Genomic DNA, 21,677 nt, shown 5'->3' with positions numbered 1-21,677 from the left:
TTTCCTCTGAAATGCTCAATAAAATGCTGTTCATTGTCCTTCATTGTCCGAAAAGAGGCAATCAAGACTTGTGGACCTAAACAGAAATATTTAAGTAGGTCTCCATGTTAAAGCTCCAAAACCACAGGAGTTTTTGTCCTACAATCTACATAGTTTAGAGTTCTTCTCTACAGGAAGTCTGAATACTGCTCCTCCTTCAGCTGCTGTCACTACTCGATCCGTACAGGAAGCACCATCCATACCTTCAGCTCATTTGGGCACATATTCATCCAGGTCATCATAAATAATGTAATTATGGTACCAAAAGTACTTATTTCTATCCTTAAATCACTAAAGAATGCTAATTCACGTCTTTAAAAACATTTTCTCCCTTAAACTGCTTGTCTGACTTCATCATTGGACATGCTTAGAGTAGTTCGGCAAAATATGATTAAACCATGTTTATTTGCATTTTGTTTCTTTACGCACTATATACCATAAGGTTAACAGGAAAGGAAAAATTAAACTCAAAACTAGATCTATGTTTAAATCCAAAGCTGGAAAAGTTAGCTCCGGGATGTAGCATAGGATCCCATTTCCGGTTCTGATGGGCACAGACAAGTGATAAAACTGAAAAAAGGATTTTAGCATTTATATTCTTAGGAAATACATTATTAACCTTTAACACATTAAAGTTTAGAACGCTTACTATTTTTAGGGAGGGAAAATTTTAATTTAGGTCTATTTTACAAAGTAAAATCAAGGGCGACCTGGATGGATATCTGTTTGCACATGCGCAAATTAGTTGATGGCACGTATTCCGCTAGCGGTACGGATCGGGTAGTGACAGCTGTTGCTGCACACTGCTGCTCAGCTGGCTTAATAAAAGGCCAACACACAATTCTGTATAATAAGTATTATGGTAATAAGTACTTCCAAATCACAAAAACAAAGACAAGGAGCATCACTCGTCTCTTTTTTTCAGGAAACATTGGTTTCCTCTAAGAATTGCAGACTGGTTCTCACTTTAAAAGTGGTATTGGACTTTTTTCTGTTTAACTGTTGAAAATATTGGTGGCGGTGGGGTAAAGGGGGGGAAATTTCTTGTGAACTAAAAGGTAGCCCAGCAAGAATGGTTTGGGAACCACTGGTCGATTTAACCACCTGACATGAAATGCAATTTGAAAGGGAAGTATCTTAACACTAATAAAAGATTTAAAGTGTTTATTCACGTGTTTTTACTAGTGGATTAAAATAAAGAAACTGATTTTGTAGCTACGATTATTGTATCTCTAAACATCTTAGAATATTGGGTATAATTGTTTTCTTTTTCAAATAAAATGTTATAATATCATACATTAATGAGTACATTTTGCGTAACTGCTAAAGCATTTTTTTACTCACCACAAATATCCATTAACAATCTAATGTTGGCCCTGGCTTAGCTGGAGTTCGGTTAAATGAATAATCCAATATCCGTATAAAAGTTAAAACTCTTTCAGTTTCAGTATGTTTCTCTTTCAGTTTAAAAACCAAGGCAAAGTTCATAATGAGGGAATTATCACTTTTCAAACAGACTCAGTGTGTTGGTCTGACACGTCACATCAGCATTCAATGTTATTATTGCTATTTATCAACTATGTGACACAAAAGCTGATAGATAAGCATATTATCAAAAAAGAAACTTTGCTTAAGTTGGTTTGACTGACCAGATACTACGGAAGAGGTTTAGGGCCACTGAAAAAAAAAATTACAGATTTTTAAATATTTCAGTTTAACATGGGAAAAAAGTCAGAATTCTGACTTTTTTTCTCAGAATTCTGACTTTTTTTGCCTCAGAATTCTGACTTTTTTTGCCCCAGAATTCTGACTTTTTTTGCCTCAGAATTCTGACTTTCTTTGCCTCAGAATTCTGACTTTCTTTGCCTCAGAATTCTGACTTTCTTTGCCCCAGAATTCTGACTTTTTTTGCCCCAGAATTCTGACTTTTTTGCCCCAGAATTCTGACTTTTTTTGCCCCAGAATTCTGACTTTTTTTGGCCCAGAATTCTGACTTTTTTGCCTCAGAATTCTGACTTTTTTGCCCCAGAATTCTGAGTTTTTTTGCCCCAGAATTCTGACTTTTTTTGCCTCAGAATTCTGACTTTTATCTCCGAATTCTGACTTTTTCCTCAGAATTTTGGATCTTAATGTAGATGGGCACCATGAAGGAAGAGATATGGCAGCACTCAGCTTCACTGACAAAGATGTTAGTTGTTTGAGAGGCCCAGAGACACATTGTTGGAAAATGAAGAAATTAGGCAACTTTTTACATGCCTGAGGGGTCCCTGGTGATGCTATTTCATTAATGGAGGAGCAGAAGGTGATTAAAACAAGAGAGCTAGTCTCTAAAACAGACATGGATACGGCTTGATGCTAACATGTTTCTTAGCTGTCAGAATTCAGACAGAATTCTGTGAAAAAACTCAAAATTCTGAGCAAAAAATCAGAATTCTGAGATTAAAGTCAGAATTCTAAGGCAAAAGTCAGAATTCTGAGGAAAAAGTCAGAATTATGAGGAAAAAGTCAGAATTCTGATATTAAAGTCAGAATTCTGAGGAAGAAGTCAGAATTCTGAGATAAAGTCAGAATTCTGATATTAAAGTCAGAATTCTGAGGAAAAAGTCAGAATTCTTATTTTTAATCTCATATTATACTCAAATAAAATTCAAAAATCAGTTAACTTATTAAATTTTTTCAGTGGCCGTCATCCTTTTCCGTATTTACCAGATACAAATCCACATGAATGCTGTAACATGTTCATTCAAACCAAAAGACGCATTTTAAAATCATTTTACCAGCTTTATAAAGCAATTCCACCTTTAAATGCCTTACTGCTTACATGTTTTATATTTTGTCATCAAATGCTACTTTTACTTTGAAATTGGAATATTTGGCCTTAACATATTCTGACTGTATACTTGCAGTATACCAAATAATTAGTACAACCATTCAGACAATTTGAATGCTTTCCAGTGTATTGAGAAAGTAACCTTAGCTGTCAAACATATTAATACAGAGTTAGGAAGGTTTAAGCTGCAGGGATTTAAAGGCAGCTAACCAGCAGCAGCCTCAGCTGTCAAACCACGAACGTCAACAACGGCGCTCATCCTGCCGACCTCAGATCCACACTGAGCTGCTGGCGCACCGCGTTGGTTCTTATTGCATTAAATAAAAGACGGGAAACGGAGAAGTGAAGCAAAAACACAGAAACAACTCAACAGAACAGAAATGAAAACAGTAGCAGCCCGCTGGCTGCGGCGGTCATTCATGCTAGCAGCAGGTAGTGGACAAACGGTTCGCTACCTTCAGGCTTCGCTAGGGTCTCCACCGAGGTCCGTCAGGGAGGAAAAAGGGGGGTATATGTCCGCTTTGCGTTTTAATAAATTACTACTGGTGTGAAGATGTCAGGGGGTCTTAGAGCCGCACAGGAGTCACACTAAAGGCTGCACCTTGCGAGGCAGTGACGCTGAAATTACACCTCAGTGACGGAGAGTCGCTTTCCTCCTTCCGCGTTGCAGCCCGTGCGCCGTGACGTCAGTCACTCCTCCTTCCTCCTTGATTACGATTTTCCTCACCTATTTTTTGAATGTAAATTTTCACAGATATTCTGGAAAGAAGTTGAGGTTTACATCATATCGCACTCCAACACACCAATTAAATTACAAGGCAAAGATATCATCTTACACTATACTAATAATGATAGGAAAATGCAACTCTTGGTTAACTTGTTTATTCTAATTGCAAAATTCCACATTCACAAAACCAAATCTTCCCTGTGTTTGAAAATGATTTTTTTTTAAATTACTTAAATTTTATCCAAAGAATCAACAATCAAAAAATGTTTACACACTGTTAATGTAATTCAGGAAATATTTGGAGAAATGTAATAAAACTTGCCCTTTTTTTTTTTTTTTTAAATCTCTTCTGTTATTTATTTAAGTTAAATTATGTTATATCTTAATTCTAACTGTACTCCATCATTGAACAGTTATTTTGGAGATACTGTTCTATATCCTGTGATATTTTTTGTCAATGTTTTGTAATTTGCAACTCCTCAATAAAGGTTTGGATTGGAAAAAAAAGATTATGATTTTCCTTTTATAAGTAAGAAAACAACCAACAAAAGGTTAAGAAATTAAATTTTTCACCAACTTGTATATTTTATTGGTCCAACACTTTTGAAAATATAAATTGGAAGTGGACTTGGTTGATTCTTAAAAAAATACTTAATAAACAATAAAGTAAGAGAAATTTCTTATAAAATTATTTATAATGTTTATCCTGTTAAAGCATTTTTGATAAAAAAAAAAAAGATATAAATGGGTTTTGGACCCATTGTGTACTTTTTGTAAAAATAATGAAGAAAAGCTTATTGATCTTTTTTGGGATTGCAATTATACCAAAATAATTTTGGAGAAATATGTCTTTTTTTTTCATCAAAAAAAATCTTAACATTAAGGATGTTTTGTTTGGGATGGAGAAATGTGAACTTGTCAAAACAGAATTTTTATGTGTTATAAATTGTTTTATTATTTATGGTAAATATCATATTCACACCTCCAAATATTTACAACAAACACATAATTTCCAGATTTGATCATCTTCTATTAATATCTATATAGAATCCTTAAAATTTAGTTCAAATGCTAAAGCCATGACAATATAATAATTATTACTGCCCTCAAAGAATTATAACACTCAAGCATGGATTTGATTTTGACATTTTAAAATGATAGTTCTGTTCTGTAAAGCCCTTTGTTGTTTTATATATTTGTAATTATTAATGTTCTATATTGTACATGTGTGTTATTTTTTTGCAAAAAAAATAAAAATAAATCCTCCTCCTCCTGCTGCTTCTCCCTGCTTCAACCACAGCATCCTCCGCTCGTGGTCAGGGCAAGTCCAGTTTACTTTTCATGTGTGCTCAGAACAGAAAACTAACAAACACAAAAAGCAACAATGAAAAAAAAAACAGGACAAGAGCGCATTTAATACAGCAAGTGAGGCACACAGCGAAGGTTGCAGACCCCTGATCCAACAGATGAAAAATGGGATCCTATTTTAGTAAGACTGAAGCTAAATAACTGTTTAACCAAATGCAAAGGAGAAATATTAAATTAGTCCAAGGAATAAATTTAATGCAATTCAGTTTATTTATATAGCGCCAATTCACAACACATGTCATCTCAAGGCACTCTACAGTTCACCAGATCATACAGTCAAATTGATTCAAAGTTTTCTATCTAAGGAAAACCAGTTTCTTGCATCGACTCATTGACTATTCAGTAATCCCTCACACTAAGCATGCTTGTAGCGAAAGTGGAGAGGAAAAACTCCCTTTTAACAGGAAGAAACCTCCAGCAGAACCAGGCTCAGTGTGAGCGGCCGAATGGGGTTCAAGGAGACAGAATCAAAGATACAAAAGCAGCTGTAAAAGGCGGCCCCAAATCACTTATGGTCATAGGTATCAAAAGTATTAATTTTTACTACTCAAGTAGAAGTAGAAATCCTACTGTTTAATAACACTTTTGTAGAAGTTGTAGAAGAGTATCCACTTAAGCTTTTTACTCAAGTAAAAGTGAAAAGTGCAATTTTAAAACCACATAAAGTGTAAAGGTAATGCAGGAAAAAATGTAAGGACATATGCTTTACTGCACTTCCTTTTAGGACATTTTTCTGCAATTCTGGATGATAATTTCCTTACACCTAATTTTCTAAGTTTTATAATTGTAACAATGTCAAATCTAACTTTGCATCATCTTGAAAAAAAAAAATCTGTTTTTTGTTATGTAGTGAACAGCAAGCTGGTACAGCACCAACAACATTGTCTGGATGAAACAAGTTATTTTGATGGTTTTTCTTTTTTTAAATACCAACAGGCCATAAAAAAATAGCTTAAAGCAAACAAAAATAACAATTCTATTTTCAAAATGTAAGGAGTAAAAAGTTGTTAAAAAAAAGATTACTCCAGTAAAGTATAGATAGCCAAAATGTCTACTTAAATAAGATATATATGGTCTAAAATATATATATAAAAAAAAAGGTGTTGAATAAGTGTATTTGCACTTTGAGTAGGTAATTATGGTGATCTGACAAAGGAATGTGTTTTTGCTTTTAAAACCTAGGATTATTTGTTGGCCCCTGTTGGAACCTGTCTAGAATTTCCCAAAGAGGGCTTGTTTATTGAGTTTCACCCAAAATGGGTAAAACTTTCTCGTTTGGCAAATAAGGCACCAACAAATAAAGGAAGCTTTTTATGTCTCTTTGTGTAATATTTTTGCATAGTAAGATCATAACGTATACAACTTGAAATTTAGATGGCAAATAACACAAAAGAAAATGCTTAGTTAAACCGAAGAAACTGTAAGAAAATGTTGATTATATTAAAAAGTATATAAAATGCAGATCTTTAAAAGGACTTATTCTGATGCAACTGTGCTGAAATATGCCAACCCAAGGTATGATGGGAAAATAATGGCTTATTTCATTCCAGAGCTTTGATTCACAAAATTGGGGCCATGATCCCACTTGGGGTCACAGATCAACAAGTATGGAGTCTTGAAATCCTTTAACTTTGAAGCATTTTTAGGTTAAAAGATATCAAAACATCACTTACAAATAGAAAAAAAAACAAAAAAAAAAACAAATATAGATCAGTTGTATATATGGTTAACAGGGTTTTAGAAATGTTTATATTGAGACCATTTTTGGTTTCCTTTTGTGGGTCATATGCTACAAAGTTTGGGAACCTCTGCTCCAGAGAACCAGGAGTCTAATTTAAACGGATGTTTCATTCATTGATGCATTTATATATTATGCATTTGAGAACATATATTTGTTGACCATAAGACAGCTTGGGAACGAAGGCGGACTTTCTATTTCAGGTCTTCAGAAGAACAGTGTTTATAAAAGGAAATGGAAACAAAAAGGAACAATTTTGCTTTGTGTGTATTTAAGTTGATGCACATTACTCGGTATTTTTCCCTACTTGAGCTGATCAGTTGGCTGAGGTACACATTATGACACATGAACAGCTTTTTCCAGATCTGGCAACGTAATCATGTGGTGCATGGTTGCCAGATTTCCTATTTTCTTGCTTGCATCTCAGACATTTAGCTTTAGCTGGACAATTTTGATATAGGCAAACTTGGGAGAAAAAACATGTTGTCTCACATGCAAATGAAGTATGGAAAGAAAAAAAAAAAAAGTAAAATGAGATGAAGGTTCCAGCACCGAGTCTGTCCGTAGAGAGCACGCAAACTTAAACATCCACATAGAGAACACTATAACCCTTCTATTTAAAAAAACAACTTTTTCTTCTTTTCAGAATGACATCTGACATTTCTCTGACAGCTTTGTGTAATCTTGGCTTTGTAAAGAATGATAATCTTAATGTTTGGACCAGATATTGTAGATTTGAGAATGTATCTAATGAAACAGACTCCTAAAAAAAAAAAAAAAATCATTTTTATTTAGCACCTAATGTGAAGCTGCAAAATAAACATGTTTTTCACGCTTAATTGTTGCATTTTTATCTATCCAGCTTTCCCTCTGATGCAAAATTTTTCTTAAATCAAGTTTACTGCCTATCTTTTAGTTTTCCCTTTTTTTATTATGCTCGATAATGTGTCAGCTTTGCTTGTTTACCTATTTCACTTTTTTTTTTCGTGACCCTTTTCCTATTTTTTTTTCTATTTGTGTTTAATCTAATTGAGGGAATAAGCTTAATGGTAAATAAAACAATCAACAAAGGTGCCATTTTAAATGATGAAAGAAAACTTTTTTTTCCCCATACATACATAATATTTTATGAATTATGCGTCTTCATTATCTCTTATACCTGTGTGATACAGAAAGTGTTAGACCCATATCTGTTTTCTTGGAAGACAGTTTGTTCTAAAAAGTGATGTCAGACAAAAAAAAAACTACAATAATGAGGTAGTTGATGAGATAATACCTAAAAGAAACAAGCTATTTTTTAGATACCTTTGTCTGATTTGTAAGAATTTTATCTTACAGATGATAAACAGATGACATCTTAAATATAACTGAATGCTTATCATAGGTGGGATCACATCCCCTCAGATGAAGCCTACATATTTCCATATATTTATTACCCTTCAACAGTCAATAAACATTTAAAATACCATTAAAATAGCAGCAGAAGCTTACTAAGCATCACTTATTCCATATTGAACACAATTCAGAATAGTTTCAGTTAAATAATAGCTCTCTGAGAGGTTCAATAGAGTGAGGATCTTGGCTCCTCCAGAGAAATCCAGTGTTTCCTAGGTGGTTATCCCCCCCCCAAAGGTATCTGTGCTCTTTTGTTTGGGATTACATTTTTGTTTCTAATAACAGAGCTGACATGCCAAAAAGCATATATTCGGTCTAATCAATGCAAAAGAAGCTCTCCCAGAAATGTGGAGCTTGTCAAAATGCATTCTGACCATCTGAAGATTTTTTATTTTTTTTTATCGTAGTGTGAACATCTATGGAGCACACTATAGTTCAATATGCCACAGATGGCAAGTTTAGCCTGAATGGTTTCTGATAGTTTGCTCGGTTCTTCTTTCATCCATCCTATCAGTCTTATAAATGTCACAGGAACACAAATCTGATATTTTACTTCAACACTGGTGGCCATGTTTCTGCACCCCTCTGACAGCTCTCACTTATTTCCTTAGCCCATGATCATAGTCATGCACACAGCGATACCAAACTATCCAGCAGCTTCTTTATTGTTTTTCAACAGGCTGAATCCCTAATGAAGAGCTTACATTTTTATACCAATCTATAATAAAAGCTTTAATAAGCAGACAAACACTGCATTGAATAAATTACATAGAATCCACTTTAAAATAGAGTTTGAAGTAAATATTCAGAACATAGTCGTTATTCATAGAGCTGGTTTCCTTGGCTGAGCAGCTGTCAACATTTCCAACTTTATGAAAATGCAAATTTCTGACTACAGTAGTTTATTTGCTGAAAAGTGCCTGAAATGGAAAATTACTTTCCTGCCAGGTCTACAAGCAAACAGCTTCAGTATGCTCTGAGCATTCTGCTGAGGACCATGATTAGAATCCAAAGTCAAAGCATGACTTGGGTTCCAATACAATCTTCAAGGAGAGCCCTCCCCCCATTAAACACATATTAGACCAATTTGATTTAAAATGTTTATTCATTGAAGCACCTACACAGCAAAAAAATATAAACCCTTTCCATATCTTAACGTACCATACAGTATATATCAAATTCACCAACACCACATCCAACCCTCATAAGAAAACACATGATTAGAGTTCCAATAAAAGATTGTTATGAAGCATTTAAAGTTTACTTTTCTGGATACGAAGCCCATTTTCACCACAAAACAGCTCATAAACAGTGCAATTGTGATTAAAGGCTCAGGTGTCCGCTTGTCTCACTTCTTTTAAAACATTGCACTTGAACACTAGTTTGAAGAACATAACGTTTGCAGACATGCTACAGCTCACTAAAGTGCAATCTCATTAAACAAGAAGCCAATCTGTGCATTTGAGTACCAGATCTACCATTTAAATCCAATATATAGGATGCATCATTATCTGAAGTCCAATAGGTTAAGCATTATGACGTGCTACAAGTCCTAACCAATATTGCATATAAAAGAACATTCAGCCATTTGTTTTGAAAAGGATACATTCTGTGCAAGAATCAAACTATGCTCTCGCTGCCAATTAATAAATGCATAGATTTTGGAGTAAGTCAATTAAAAAACAAAAAAATGATTTCAGCTTTGAGGACTGGATGGACAACAGATACAAACACATGGGACATCATAAGCCTTGAATCATAGAAATCAAATAATTCACTTTGAAATGGGAGAAAATGTCTGTTAATAGTTAAAAACAAATTTATTAACATTTCATACACCAAAAGCAAAAAATGTTATACAACACTATGAACAGGAAGAGAGGAAGTTGGTTCAATTGAAACAAAATAAATCCCTTGACAAAGGCAGATAACCAGGCCAACATATCCATACAGTAACACCCAACATTTATCATGTACTTTATTTCACTGAAAAATCCAGATTATGTACAGTTGAAAAATGTCAGCTTAATGTCCTACATAAATAAAACAATTTAGATAATCACCTATATTAAGAAAAATGGAAGTTTAAAGATCAACCCAAGCGGTTTCTGTCAGGAAAGGGACAGCAGTTAAGGTTTTCCAGGGCAGAGTGACAGAGGTAGGTAGCATCAAGCCACAATCTGGGCTAAAAACCTGAGAAACACAGAAACTGGTTACCCTAACCCTCCAGAAATCACAAAATATACACAAGATGTACAAACCAAACCATGTGCAGACAATATCTAACAACAAATGTGTGTAGTCCAAGCAAACCTTTCAGCCCATCTACTGAGCTAATATTCATTACCCACCTAGTCTACTCCTTGACCGGCAAACCTGATGGCTGTGCCCCAGACTTAAGGTACCATTTTGTGATAGCACTTTTTGGACGAACCTGGATAAATGCTTTCTTTAAACTCTTAAAAGGCTGTGAGGTGACAAAGCAGTGTGTGTTGCACTTTAAATAAGCACCAGAGCCAAAAAATTTAGGCTGTTCATCTGCTATTAAGCAGTAGACTGGTACCTGGATAACACCGATGTAAAGTTAGAGTTCTGTGCATTTAAAAAAAAAAAAAGGTGACATTCACATTATCTAACAAAAATAGAACGGCTTGTGAATGCAAGACATCCATAAATTTACAGCTGTGCTAATATTTAACACAAAAAAAAAATCAAAATAAGCAGTGATGAAAGTGTTGGATTTTGTGCATCAATTTACTCAATGTGCAAAACAGCTAAATGTGACACTGAAACTAGTAAAAGTAGTGTTTTCACGGATAAACTAGAGTAAACTGGTAGGTATAAAAGCAATACGCAATACTGCGATAAATTTCCATAATGGGTTAAAAAAAAAAAAAAAAAAAGGCACAAAGGCACGATCTTCAAAACAAAAACCCTTTATAAGATCCTGCCATGGTACATCTAAACATGTGCTGCTACTTCCACACAAAGCCACCCAATCCCAACAAGCACTATTAAAAAAAAAAAAAAAAAAAAGAAATAACCTAGACTATTAAAGCAGTGTCCCAGTGTAACGTGTATTATGTTAAAACAAAGATTTAAAGCGACTACCAATTCTGTAGCCAGTTGAGTAACAGCTGAGCCCAGCTGGTAAATAAAAGCAACGATTCAGATACAGAGACTTTGGTTTGTAAAAATGACCTTTCATATCAATCTCCAAAGTCATCTACATGTGAACAGTTAGTTTGGAGCAGCTTTCAGTCATAGACATGTGGGGGAAAAGGAAAAAAAAATTTAAAACACCTTGATATCTGGCTCATCTTAAAAAAAACAAGAGGGTTCAGTTTTACCCTCGCATGACAAACCACCTCATAGCTCTTCACAGAAAATACCCCCCAGAACAATTGTAAGCCCATCAGCTTCCATCTTTCCTCAGAAGGTCAGTTTCTTAGCAGTGATGAACTCCTCAAGCTGGACCTTCCCGCTGCCCATGAGACCAAAGGCTGGAAACATCGTTCCCGAACAGTCGACCTGCCTCTCAAAAAGGCACCTCATGGTGTCTGCGTCATAAAAATACACCCGATGCGCATCATAGTCCAAGCATATACCCAAGCGCTGCGGCATGGGGAGGACTCGATTGCCTGGGTCGCCAGATGATACGTTTGCATTGGAAACAGAGGAGGAAGAAGAGGCCTTGGGGATGAAGAGTTTGCCCATGCCCAGGGTGATGAGGGTGAAGGGCTGGGAGAGCTCGTAGCATGCGTCCTCGCTGCCACTGTCATGCCCGCTGTCATGGTCATACCTGGAGAAAGACGAAAAGTTTGGAGGATTTCTTTGTCAGTTTGCTCCCAATATTTCCTTAATGACTAAAAAAGTTCATGGTTACATTGGCAGTCAGTATTTTACTATTACAGATGGCCAGGCTGGAGTCAGTCACTGTCCTGGATTTACAGCACTTCTGCATTTCCTGCAGCTAGTTATGTACAACCAATTATTTGTATAATTCTTCAACTTTTGCAAACTTTGCAAGCAAAATTAATATTTATCAAACCATTTTCTGGGCATTTGAAAAGCTTGACTGTGCTTTAATATTAAATAACCTCAGTGTAAGACATCCATATCCTTTATGCTCCCCATTAATAAACATTCAGACATGTTTCATGAACCCTGCCTGCATGTGTTAATGTCCAGACTTTGTACAGTGGACTAAGTTGATCTTAATTTGTTTCAAAATAATTGTGTAGATGAAAGTCTGCTTGAATCTGATTCAATATAAACCATAAAATAAATGAACATTCAAAATGTAACAAAGGAGAACATGAATATAGAGAGTTAAAAAACATCATGTCCTCTGTTTTAAGTTGCATTTATGAGAGGATTGAGGGTATTTTTGACCAGGTTCCTGTTCATTCTTATGTTTGGCATGCAGAATACTGAAGGCTTTTTAGGCCTCATTTTATTTCTGTCAATTTGAACATTTAAAATTCTAAATACTTTTCATACTTTCAAGGGAAAATCTTTGCTTATGTTTCATTGCATACTTAAATGGGTTAAAAAAAGGATCTTATTAAAATTCATGTAAAAAATAATTCAAAAGGTTAAGAGAAAATGTCAGGGCTAGTCTGACTATAGCTAAGTATTTTAAAACTAAAACAATATAGTAAAAGCCAAGTTGATGTCCTTCACATGTTTTTTGCCTGGTGGCTAATAATGAAAACTGGAAAAAACAAAAACAAAGAAAAAACACGTTTTTTAAGCCTAACATTTATTTCCTCATACATAATTTTCTGCCAATTTATTGACAAAGTTTTTTTGCCGTTTAATGAAACAGATTGCAAATACCACAGTTTAAGATTTTAATGGTCAAAATAATGAGTTTGACATAACAGGTGTTAATCCAGTGAGAAAGGCTTAAGCCTTTAATGAGTTCACACTAGCTCTCTTGCATAACAGGATAATGTATGCAGATTTATATCAATTAAACGGACTCCTGCTTTTATTTATATGTTCTACGTAACAAACAGGAATAGATTCAGCTTGTTGGATTAAAGGGAAAATCATTAATTCGTCTCACATACCTTGGGCTGCTGGTGTCTCTTGGATTGTGGAACCATTCAATCAGCTTGGTGTCAGAAGCTACGCCCACCTTAACCATGTAAGAGTAAGGCTCCACCTTAAAGGCCCAGTAGTGTCTGCAAAAGAAAAGCCTTTTAGCCATTTTCCTCCCACTCCATCAGCATGCTCATGTTACAGTGAAACATGTTTCACACAAATTCTTTGCACACCTCCCCTGAGAGATGCCGGTGTCCCCAATGATGTAATCCAGACCCAGGTAGCTGCCCATTTGCACTCGTTCTGCTGCAAGGAGGAAAGCCATGCCTGCCACGCTCTCCACCGTGTCTCGTCGATTGTTCAGGATGAGGCGCTCAGTGCTAAATCCACACTTATCGCTGAACAGGAAGCTAAAAACTGCACATGAAAAGAGATCAAACTGTACGGTTAAAGGTGGTAAATCAGGAACAAAAGTCATAATTTGTCCCCTTCAGGTGAAACCTTGAGGATTTGTTAAAAGACTTGTTGCAGAAGCTGACACAAGAGGGCGCTAGGACACCAAGTTAGAATATTTAAAATGGCCTATACACAAGAATCTTCATTTCTTATCTCCTGTTCATATTCAAAAATAGCAACTGGTTAAAATTAATAGCAATCTATAAATAAATAGCCTTCAGGCCCAAGGCCATGATTATAGAGATCCAGGACGACGTGTTCACTCAGGCATCCTACTGCACACTGAAGTTTTCTGCAGGCAAAGCCAAACTGTATGTGTCTGGGAAGACCGTATACCAACTAGGGCATGAAAATAATAAACAGATTAGGGGTGAACAGCATCTATGCCACAGCAATAAGGTTAGCTTTAATAACAAGTGTATGCCAACAGCCAAGTAGGAGATGCCTGAAGAAGAAAATGAAAGTCAAAGTAATCTTGTGTTTACCACTGATATAATGTGGACTGAATATGGGTTAGCAGTATATGTTCCAGCAGTTTGTTTGTTCGGCTTTTCTGCAAGTATAATTCTATAGTGTTTAACAGATGGGCACATTAAAGATCTGGAAACATCCAATGTCCTTCAGTTATTGAGCTAAATCTGATTTCTCCACTGGAAACTTAAAGGTATAGTGGAGGATTTTGATACATTTTATAAAAGACCTGCCCTCTCCACTTAATATAAAATAATAATACTACACATGAACAACCCTGTACCCGCTCCCGAGAGGGAACACCTATTAAACACGTGTACGAGTCAATTTCTCTTCGTGCACACTCCGTTTAAAAGTTGCCGTTTGTGTCGCTCATACAAAGCTTAAAAAGAGAAAAGATTTGCAATTTTTCTTCTCCGTCAGACTTACCACCAGTAAGTGAAAATGGAGACAAGCACGTAGGATGGCCTTACGTAAACATATCACAAGAATGATTGACAATTAGGAGGACCACTTATTTTGATGATCCACCTTGAAAAAGAAAGTCGTCCACTATACCTTTAAGGCAACACAAGTCTTTAAAAGGCTGTTATTGATGCTTAAAACAAGCACATTACTTTTAACTCAGTTTGCATATCAGTAATACACAAGAACAAGTATGTAAAAGTCCAAACATGGAAACATTTAAATATTGGTGATGCTTTGCATCTCCTTAAAATTACATAGGAATTTACAAGTTGCACTCAGTCTTTTAGACACTGATGCTGACCATGAAATTGACTGGAAGAGTTCCAATCTATGTTTGATTTCTAAATTTTTGGTAGGTTTTGGACAAATTTGCTTGTTTCAGTGAGAAATGATGCCAAGAAGATGTGCCAGCAGTTTGCTTTTCCAAGCTTTCAGACTAGACTCTGGCTGCCACACAATTTAAAAAAAAAAAAAAAAAAACACAAAACATGGTGACGAAGAAAGTAACCATCTGCTTCAGGATTTCTTCAATAGAAGCTGCAACAATTGGATATTTAAAAAAGGAGCCAATCTGTTCATCTTGATGTTAAAAAAAATATATGGTAAAAATTCTCAGAGTTGCTCCCAGAAGCTGAAGAGAAAAAGAGCTTAGCTGCTGCCACTTGAGCCAAAATGAGGCCACAAACAGGATTGTGGCTCCAGTAGTCTGTTTGCTTGTTAATTAATGCATGTGACACAAACAATCCATCCAAGTGTTTGGACTTCGGGTAATTAAGTGAAATGTCCAAATTTATTTTCCTTCTTGGTGCTTTTCTAATGCAGTTTTTTATTTATTTATTTATTTTTTTTATGTACATGTTCATCTGAATTAGAACATTGCAGAAAAAAAAGGTAATTTTAGCTGATAAATATTTCTAACCAAACTGAATTACTAAATAATAAAACCTTTTTAACAGAGGTTGAGGCCTAAACACCAATGAGCAAAAAGAGAAATTGTCCTGCAGATTGTTACTGGCTCCCCTCACATGCAGGACCAACCAAAACACCGTTTTGGTTTTTGGCTCAAAAACTAGATTATTTTTCATCTTGTTTATTGTGCCGGGAAAGCAAACAAATACTGACCATCTAGTTTAGTTGCAGACTAAAATTTCAGAAAGGATAGTTTAGAAGTGAGAAGAAGGCCTGCATAGCAGTTAAACACTTTCAGAGTTCTGGCATTAAAGTTGCAAATAGCATTTAAACTGAAAAAGAACTTGAAACATAACATTTCATACACCAAAATCAGTAATCATATATTTTAACCTAATAAATAAGGACTAGATGAGGATCTTCTTGTGTCTCAGAATTTGATCCATCATGTGCCCTCTGTCTTAATGTCACCATCAGTGTTTTTCTATAAACAAACTGGTCTCCAACTGGAAAGTTTCTCTTTATGCTCCTGATTCCCCTCCGTTTTATCACAGCTGTTACATCATAGCATTATTAGTATGTATATAGGGTTTTTTCCTTGTCTGTCCGACTCATTGCATTAAGCAGCCATGCCTGGAGATCTGGTGAAGCACATGTAATGATCCCTGAAAAAAGCTACTCAAGTTCAGTAACAACGTATTTACATTTAAGTTATTTGAACAGGCTATTAAACAAAGTGTTGGTAGATGTGACGGAAAACTGGGCGGACCTGAAACCCATTTTGAATAGCAGGGCGTCACCAACATGGTGGCCTCAGGGACCAGGGCATCATCAAGGACCACATAAGGAGCCTTGAGCCCCTGATAAAAACAGCACAACTCACCTTTGAGATGCCTCTAAAATGTTGCCGATTTTATTTTTCTTAATTGTACTTGCATTACTTTTACTATAGAGATTTGAAAATGACGATATCTTAAAAGAATATTAGAAATATGTTTTTCATCTAATTTAGGTGAATGCCCACTACTCCAGTTTATGGATCAATATTGGCAGCCCTTCATATTATTAAGTAAATCTGAATAATTATCCGCTTCAAAAGGGTTGGCGATTCCTGATCCACAGACTAGTGTCAAGAGGAAAATGAGACTCCAGACCCAAGAATGCAGACAAATGGATCCACAATAACCTGTGTGTGCTACCTACTCACAGACCTCTGTGGTAGCATGCACTGATTAACTAAGCACAGTATTTCTAAAATGTGCAGTAGACGAACATACTATCTAGTAGCCTACAAATAAAAACCCTGTAATTGTTTTTTTTCCCCCTTCCTCCAAAAATGTAAAAACGAATAAAACCCTTTAAACTTCAAATAAAAACTAGAAACCTTTTTTAAAAAGAAAAAATATCCTTGAAAATATGCTTGAAGTAAATCATCGTTTGATAAATATAGCAAACATTACATTAGCTGCATCGCTATAAATGAAGACATTGTTTAGTTTATTCCACCGTTTGACCAGAAACTTAAAAAAAAAGGTTTGGCTCATCTGCTGTAGAAGAAAACAAATGATGAAAAGGGAAAGTTAACTTACCAGGAGCAGGTGGAGTGTGAAAGGAGACCTCTGGGCTGTACGGGCTAAACATGGAGTTTCTGCAGCTTCGAACTCTGAAGGCGTATCGACTGTCTGGCTGCAGGTCTTGCACCACAGCACTGGATCCATACACCCTGTCTGTAGCCCTCCAGACACAACCGTCCTCAGTATCCTCATGGGATGGGGGCTGGCTTGGTCCACCAAGTCTGGAACACAGCACTGTAGTATCAACATTTCTTTTCATAAAAGTGTGCGGAGTGACCAACTCTCCACAATAATAACTGAACACACTTGCGGTACTCGAGAACATGGTGATCGGTTGGTAGATGGTCATCTGGCAGCCTCCAGCAGATCGACGCCTCGTTATAAACTCTGCTTTGGGAGAAGTCAATCAGAGGAGGATCTGGAACTGGTCGGAAGATGAGAGAAAAAATAAAAAATAAAAGCTAGAAATGACAAGGTCATCCAAATTCTTAGGGGTAAATACGTCTTTGAGTTTGTTTCAGGTAAGGCAAAGACTACAGAATCATGTGAGGTGTTGTCCTTCAGGATCAACGTGGATTTATAAAAATAAAGCTTTAAAAAGGATTATAAAACAAACTTTATCTTTTCCCATCCAGCAGAAAGGTTTAAATGATTTTGCATAATGGAGCTTAAAAGGTTTTCATGAAGCTTCCTGGAAGTGAAATAAGCAACAGCATCCATAGCATTGATGGCACTTCACCCTTCCTGTTAACCTTTCCTCCATTGATCGGTCTCCTTATTTACAAATATTTCTCAATTTACAGGAAGTAAAGCTTTCCAGAGCTGCAGAATCTGTAGCTTTAAAAACATTCATAGTCTTTATTTTATTTTGGTTTAAAATGTTTCTGCCTGACCTTTCTAATAGCATGTTCAAACTTAATCAGAAAATTAAAATAAGACAACTATAATACATTTGTCTTCATTAAGCCTGAAGTGAATTATTACAAAAATACTACAAACTATTTAAACAAATCAAAATAAATCAGTTATTTCATTATAAACAGTGAATACAATGGAGCCTTCTGCTTCCTCATAGTATCAGCTGGGTTTTATATGGAGCAGTTCTACGTTAACCAAAGCTTCATCTACAAAGACTTGGATTCATTCACTGCAGCACAGGAAAGCATCTTTCTGGCCTGAATACAGAGAGTGAGTCACTGCAGCAGAGGCCTGCAGGCGGTAAAGATTAAAGCAACATCAATACTGCTGCTACCAACTCTTCCATTATAACACTTTCTTCAAAGACTCAAAAGACTATAGAAAGACTGAGGCCATTTTTTTTTTAATACACATAAATATGCCCAGCAAACTGACTAATTAGTTGAGCAGAAATAAGAAGTTCCCATCTAAAAAGAAAAAGGTAAAATCCAGCCTTGATTTAAGCATAAAATCCAGGTTTAAACCATCTCTAGAAATCAGACTTACATGGCATAGCAGAGAAACTAAAACCCCTAGAGATCAGTAAGATGCTCAAAGTTCAGAGACAGTATGGTGTAGCTAGCTGCGCAAAGAATTGAAGCCTCATCATTTTGCCTGCAATAATTTTAATGAATTTTATTTATAAAGTGCCAACATCACAACATGTCATCTAAAGGCACTTTACAGAGACAATTCAACCAGATCATGCAGTCAGATCGGTTCCAAGTTCTCCATCTAAGGAAAACCAGCTGATTGCATCGACTCATTGACTGGAAGGCAATCCCCTCACACCAACCATAATTTTAGCGAGGAAAGGAGTGGAAAGAACTCCTTTTTAACAGGCAGAAACCTCCAGCAGACCATTTTACACCTTTCCAAATGGCTAAGAAAAAACAAAAGTCCCAAATCATTCAACTTATCAAATAATGCAATGCTGATGATGTTGTTGTTTAATATTCAAGTTGCACTTATCTTGATGGATTGTAGACCAACATTATTACCTTCAGCTTGCATAATTATTAATGCATCTTGCATATATCGATGTACATGGTTTTATATGTGCATTAATTTATTATCAGTGTGGCTCATTGATTTTACTGCTAAGGAGCCATTTTCTGTTCAACCACCTGCTTGGTCATCTCAGAGGACCTCTGCTTTCTTCACAGAGCTGAGCATATGACCATCAGGTAATTACAAACTCATTATTCTGGTCATCAGGTTTATTAAAACACCATTAAAACAAAATGCTAAGCATGAAGACTGTGCCCATAACCTAAAATTAACAAAATGGAAAGTTTGCCACATTATCTTGGATTGTGAGCAGGTGCAACACAGCGTGCCCCAATGACAAAGAAATCTACCGGTAATTTGATTTGGATATTACATTTCTTGATATAAAGGTTTTAGTCAGAGTTTGATGACTGAAATGATGCAAAGAGCATTAGACACAGTGGCTGTACCTCCACCAAAACACATCTCTTTCAGCAGGGTCTCCTCTTTAGATGTGTCCAGCACAAACTCATCAAAGCAAGGGTCAGCTGAGGGATGGAAGGTCTTCAGTGACTCTGTGGCTTTTTGAATCCTGAAGGAAAAAAAGAACAAGAGACATTTTTCCAAGTATAAACAAAAAAAGAAAAAAGAAAAGCTTTAGCAGTGAAAATAAGCCCACAAGTTTAAGTCCCCCAAGTGAAAGGTTTCTCAGATTAACCAAAGCTGCTAAACTAGATCAATTATACAGCTTAGTGGAGAAGATGCAACACCATGCTCTGCAGCATAAAGCTTTTCCTAACCGCCCTTCGGTTTGGTAACCGCTGTGCACGTGACTGCATGTTCCCGACACTGCAGTCACATAAGCAGTCTAATGGGCTCAACACTAAAATAAACACCCAATCCTGCTAAAAACAGCTACAAGGAAAAAGCACCTGCAACTGATTTAAATCTAGTTTCTTTAATATCCAATATAATATCCAATTCAAATTTCAGGTTTTAAATTTTCCATCCCTTTAACATTTGATTCTTGTGTTAAAACAAAATTTAAATACTAATAAAGGACCTATGATAAAAATGAACAGGTACGCGCTAACCTTGTTCACATACATACATAAACGAATGGTAAATCTAACATTTTTCATGGTATTTACACTCTTACTGTATGATGAAGTAAATAATTTATTAGTTTTTAAAAGTTAATATTTATTTATCTTTATGTAAAAACTGTGCAGGCAGCTGGTAGATTCCAAGCTGAACTTTAAAAGTTTGATTTGAATGAAGGAAGGAGTTCCTTTACCTTCTACAACTTGACTGGGTTTTACATTGTTTGACCGTAACTTTCCAACAGCCTCTTTATTCTACTCTGCAAGTATGAGAAGACATAATAGCTTTGTCATGGCAGCTGCCTAGCAGTGCACAGCAAAAAGTAAGGTAGGGACGGCATTTTGTTACTAGGTACCTCTTAAAAATGTTCACTTCTCTTTAATTTACCTCAGCTGTCTCCTTAAATGGACCAGAATACTCTGAGACACTTTGAAAACACTAAAGCACATCTACATCCAACTCTTTGGTTGAAGCTGGAACTTCACAATTAAGCTAATATGTTTAATATTTCAGTACTGATAATATTTCTTTACCTGACATGCAGCTGTTTTGCAGTTTGGACAAAGCAGGACTGATCCGTCTCTTTCAGCACCTCCTGGGCGTAGCCGACCAAACCACTGTTCTCCAACATGCCCCTGTACTCTTCCACCTACAGGACATTTAACAAATCAAGCATTTAACAACAACAAAAAAACCTTTAATGTACATTTAAAATGAATAGGGATAGTTTAAAGTTATTAAAACGTAAAAATATGCGTCGCCATGTGGTACCTGGCCTTTCAGCTGGTCTATGCGTCGGTTCCGGGACTGTTCAATGGATCTTAGCATCTCAGATTTTCTTTCTTGAAGGGTCTCAAACAAGCGTTCAAAGTGCTCATTGGCTTGTCGCTCTGCAACCTGTCCATTTTCCTTTAGAAAGAATCATTTCAATAAACATACATTAAAATAAACAAATATTTCTTTAAAGCAAAGAAGATGAATAAAAGGGGTGAGGAAATCTAAGGACATTGAAGTCCACAAAGGACAATAGTTCTTTTTTAAAAGACCCTTAAAGGATCCCATCGTATTAGAGCAAAGAATTCCAACATAAAACAGAAAAATATACAGCCTTTTGAATAAAGGAAGGTTGTTAAAATATTCCATAAGTATTTCTAGAAAGGCGTGAATATTTGCACAATTATAGACAAAAATCTTAAAAAAGGTAGGTCTTTGAAAATGTTTTTCATTAAGGCAACTAGAGGAGAACAAAACCTCAGGAGTGAACTGGAAATTTAACTCCATTTACAATAAGAAGCATATAAACTTGTAGGAAGGAGCCAAACCTTAACTGAAAATAGTAAATTTACCACTTGGACTGATAAATATTGGTTACACTCAGCACTTTTGGGATTAAAGAAGATCCTGAGAGAAGGAGTGCTAGCAGCATGACTCAGCTCCCTCCCTCCCTCCCTCCCTCACCTCGGTCTGATTGATGAGCCGATCAAGCTCAGTAATCTGAGTCCTGACCTGGTCTTCTTTACTGATGAGGTAATGGATACTCTTGGCTAGCTTCTCCTGGAGAGACAAAAGATCAGCACAATATTTTAAACAACTTATTAA

General features: G+C 35.9%; 2 protein-coding genes across 8 annotated transcripts in view; both read right to left on the bottom strand.

The window, feature by feature from the left end:
- Positions 1–3,505, bottom strand: part of LOC107084442 (serine-rich coiled-coil domain-containing protein 1-like) — a 123,826-nt gene extending 120,321 nt beyond the window's left edge. For both annotated transcript variants that reach the window (XM_015374281.1, XM_015374282.1), the window contains exon 1: positions 3,325–3,505. The gene's annotated coding sequence lies outside the window, so the exon portion shown is untranslated. The remainder of the gene's footprint in view (positions 1–3,324) is intronic.
- Positions 3,506–9,202: 5,697 nt separating this feature from the next.
- Positions 9,203–21,677, bottom strand: part of trim36 (tripartite motif containing 36) — a 32,461-nt gene continuing 19,986 nt past the window's right edge. For all 6 annotated transcript variants that reach the window (XM_015374338.1, XM_015374340.1, XM_015374341.1 and 3 more), the window contains 9 exons: positions 21,537–21,632; positions 20,850–20,987; positions 20,612–20,727; positions 19,445–19,566; positions 17,334–17,451; positions 17,043–17,248; positions 13,383–13,566; positions 13,176–13,289; positions 9,203–11,899 (listed from right to left, as the gene is read on the bottom strand). In XM_015374338.1, the coding sequence (XP_015229824.1) occupies positions 11,530–11,899; positions 13,176–13,289; positions 13,383–13,566; positions 17,043–17,248; positions 17,334–17,451; positions 19,445–19,566; positions 20,612–20,727; positions 20,850–20,987; positions 21,537–21,632 (1,464 nt within the window). In that variant the 3' untranslated portion in view covers positions 9,203–11,529. The remainder of the gene's footprint in view (positions 11,900–13,175; positions 13,290–13,382; positions 13,567–17,042; positions 17,249–17,333; positions 17,452–19,444; positions 19,567–20,611; positions 20,728–20,849; positions 20,988–21,536; positions 21,633–21,677) is intronic.

Source organism: Cyprinodon variegatus, unplaced genomic scaffold (genome assembly GCF_000732505.1).
Source record: "Cyprinodon variegatus isolate N-32 unplaced genomic scaffold, C_variegatus-1.0 Scaffold100, whole genome shotgun sequence".
NCBI lineage: Eukaryota > Metazoa > Chordata > Actinopteri > Cyprinodontiformes > Cyprinodontidae > Cyprinodon > Cyprinodon variegatus.
This window is presented reverse-complemented; position numbering and strand designations above follow the sequence as displayed.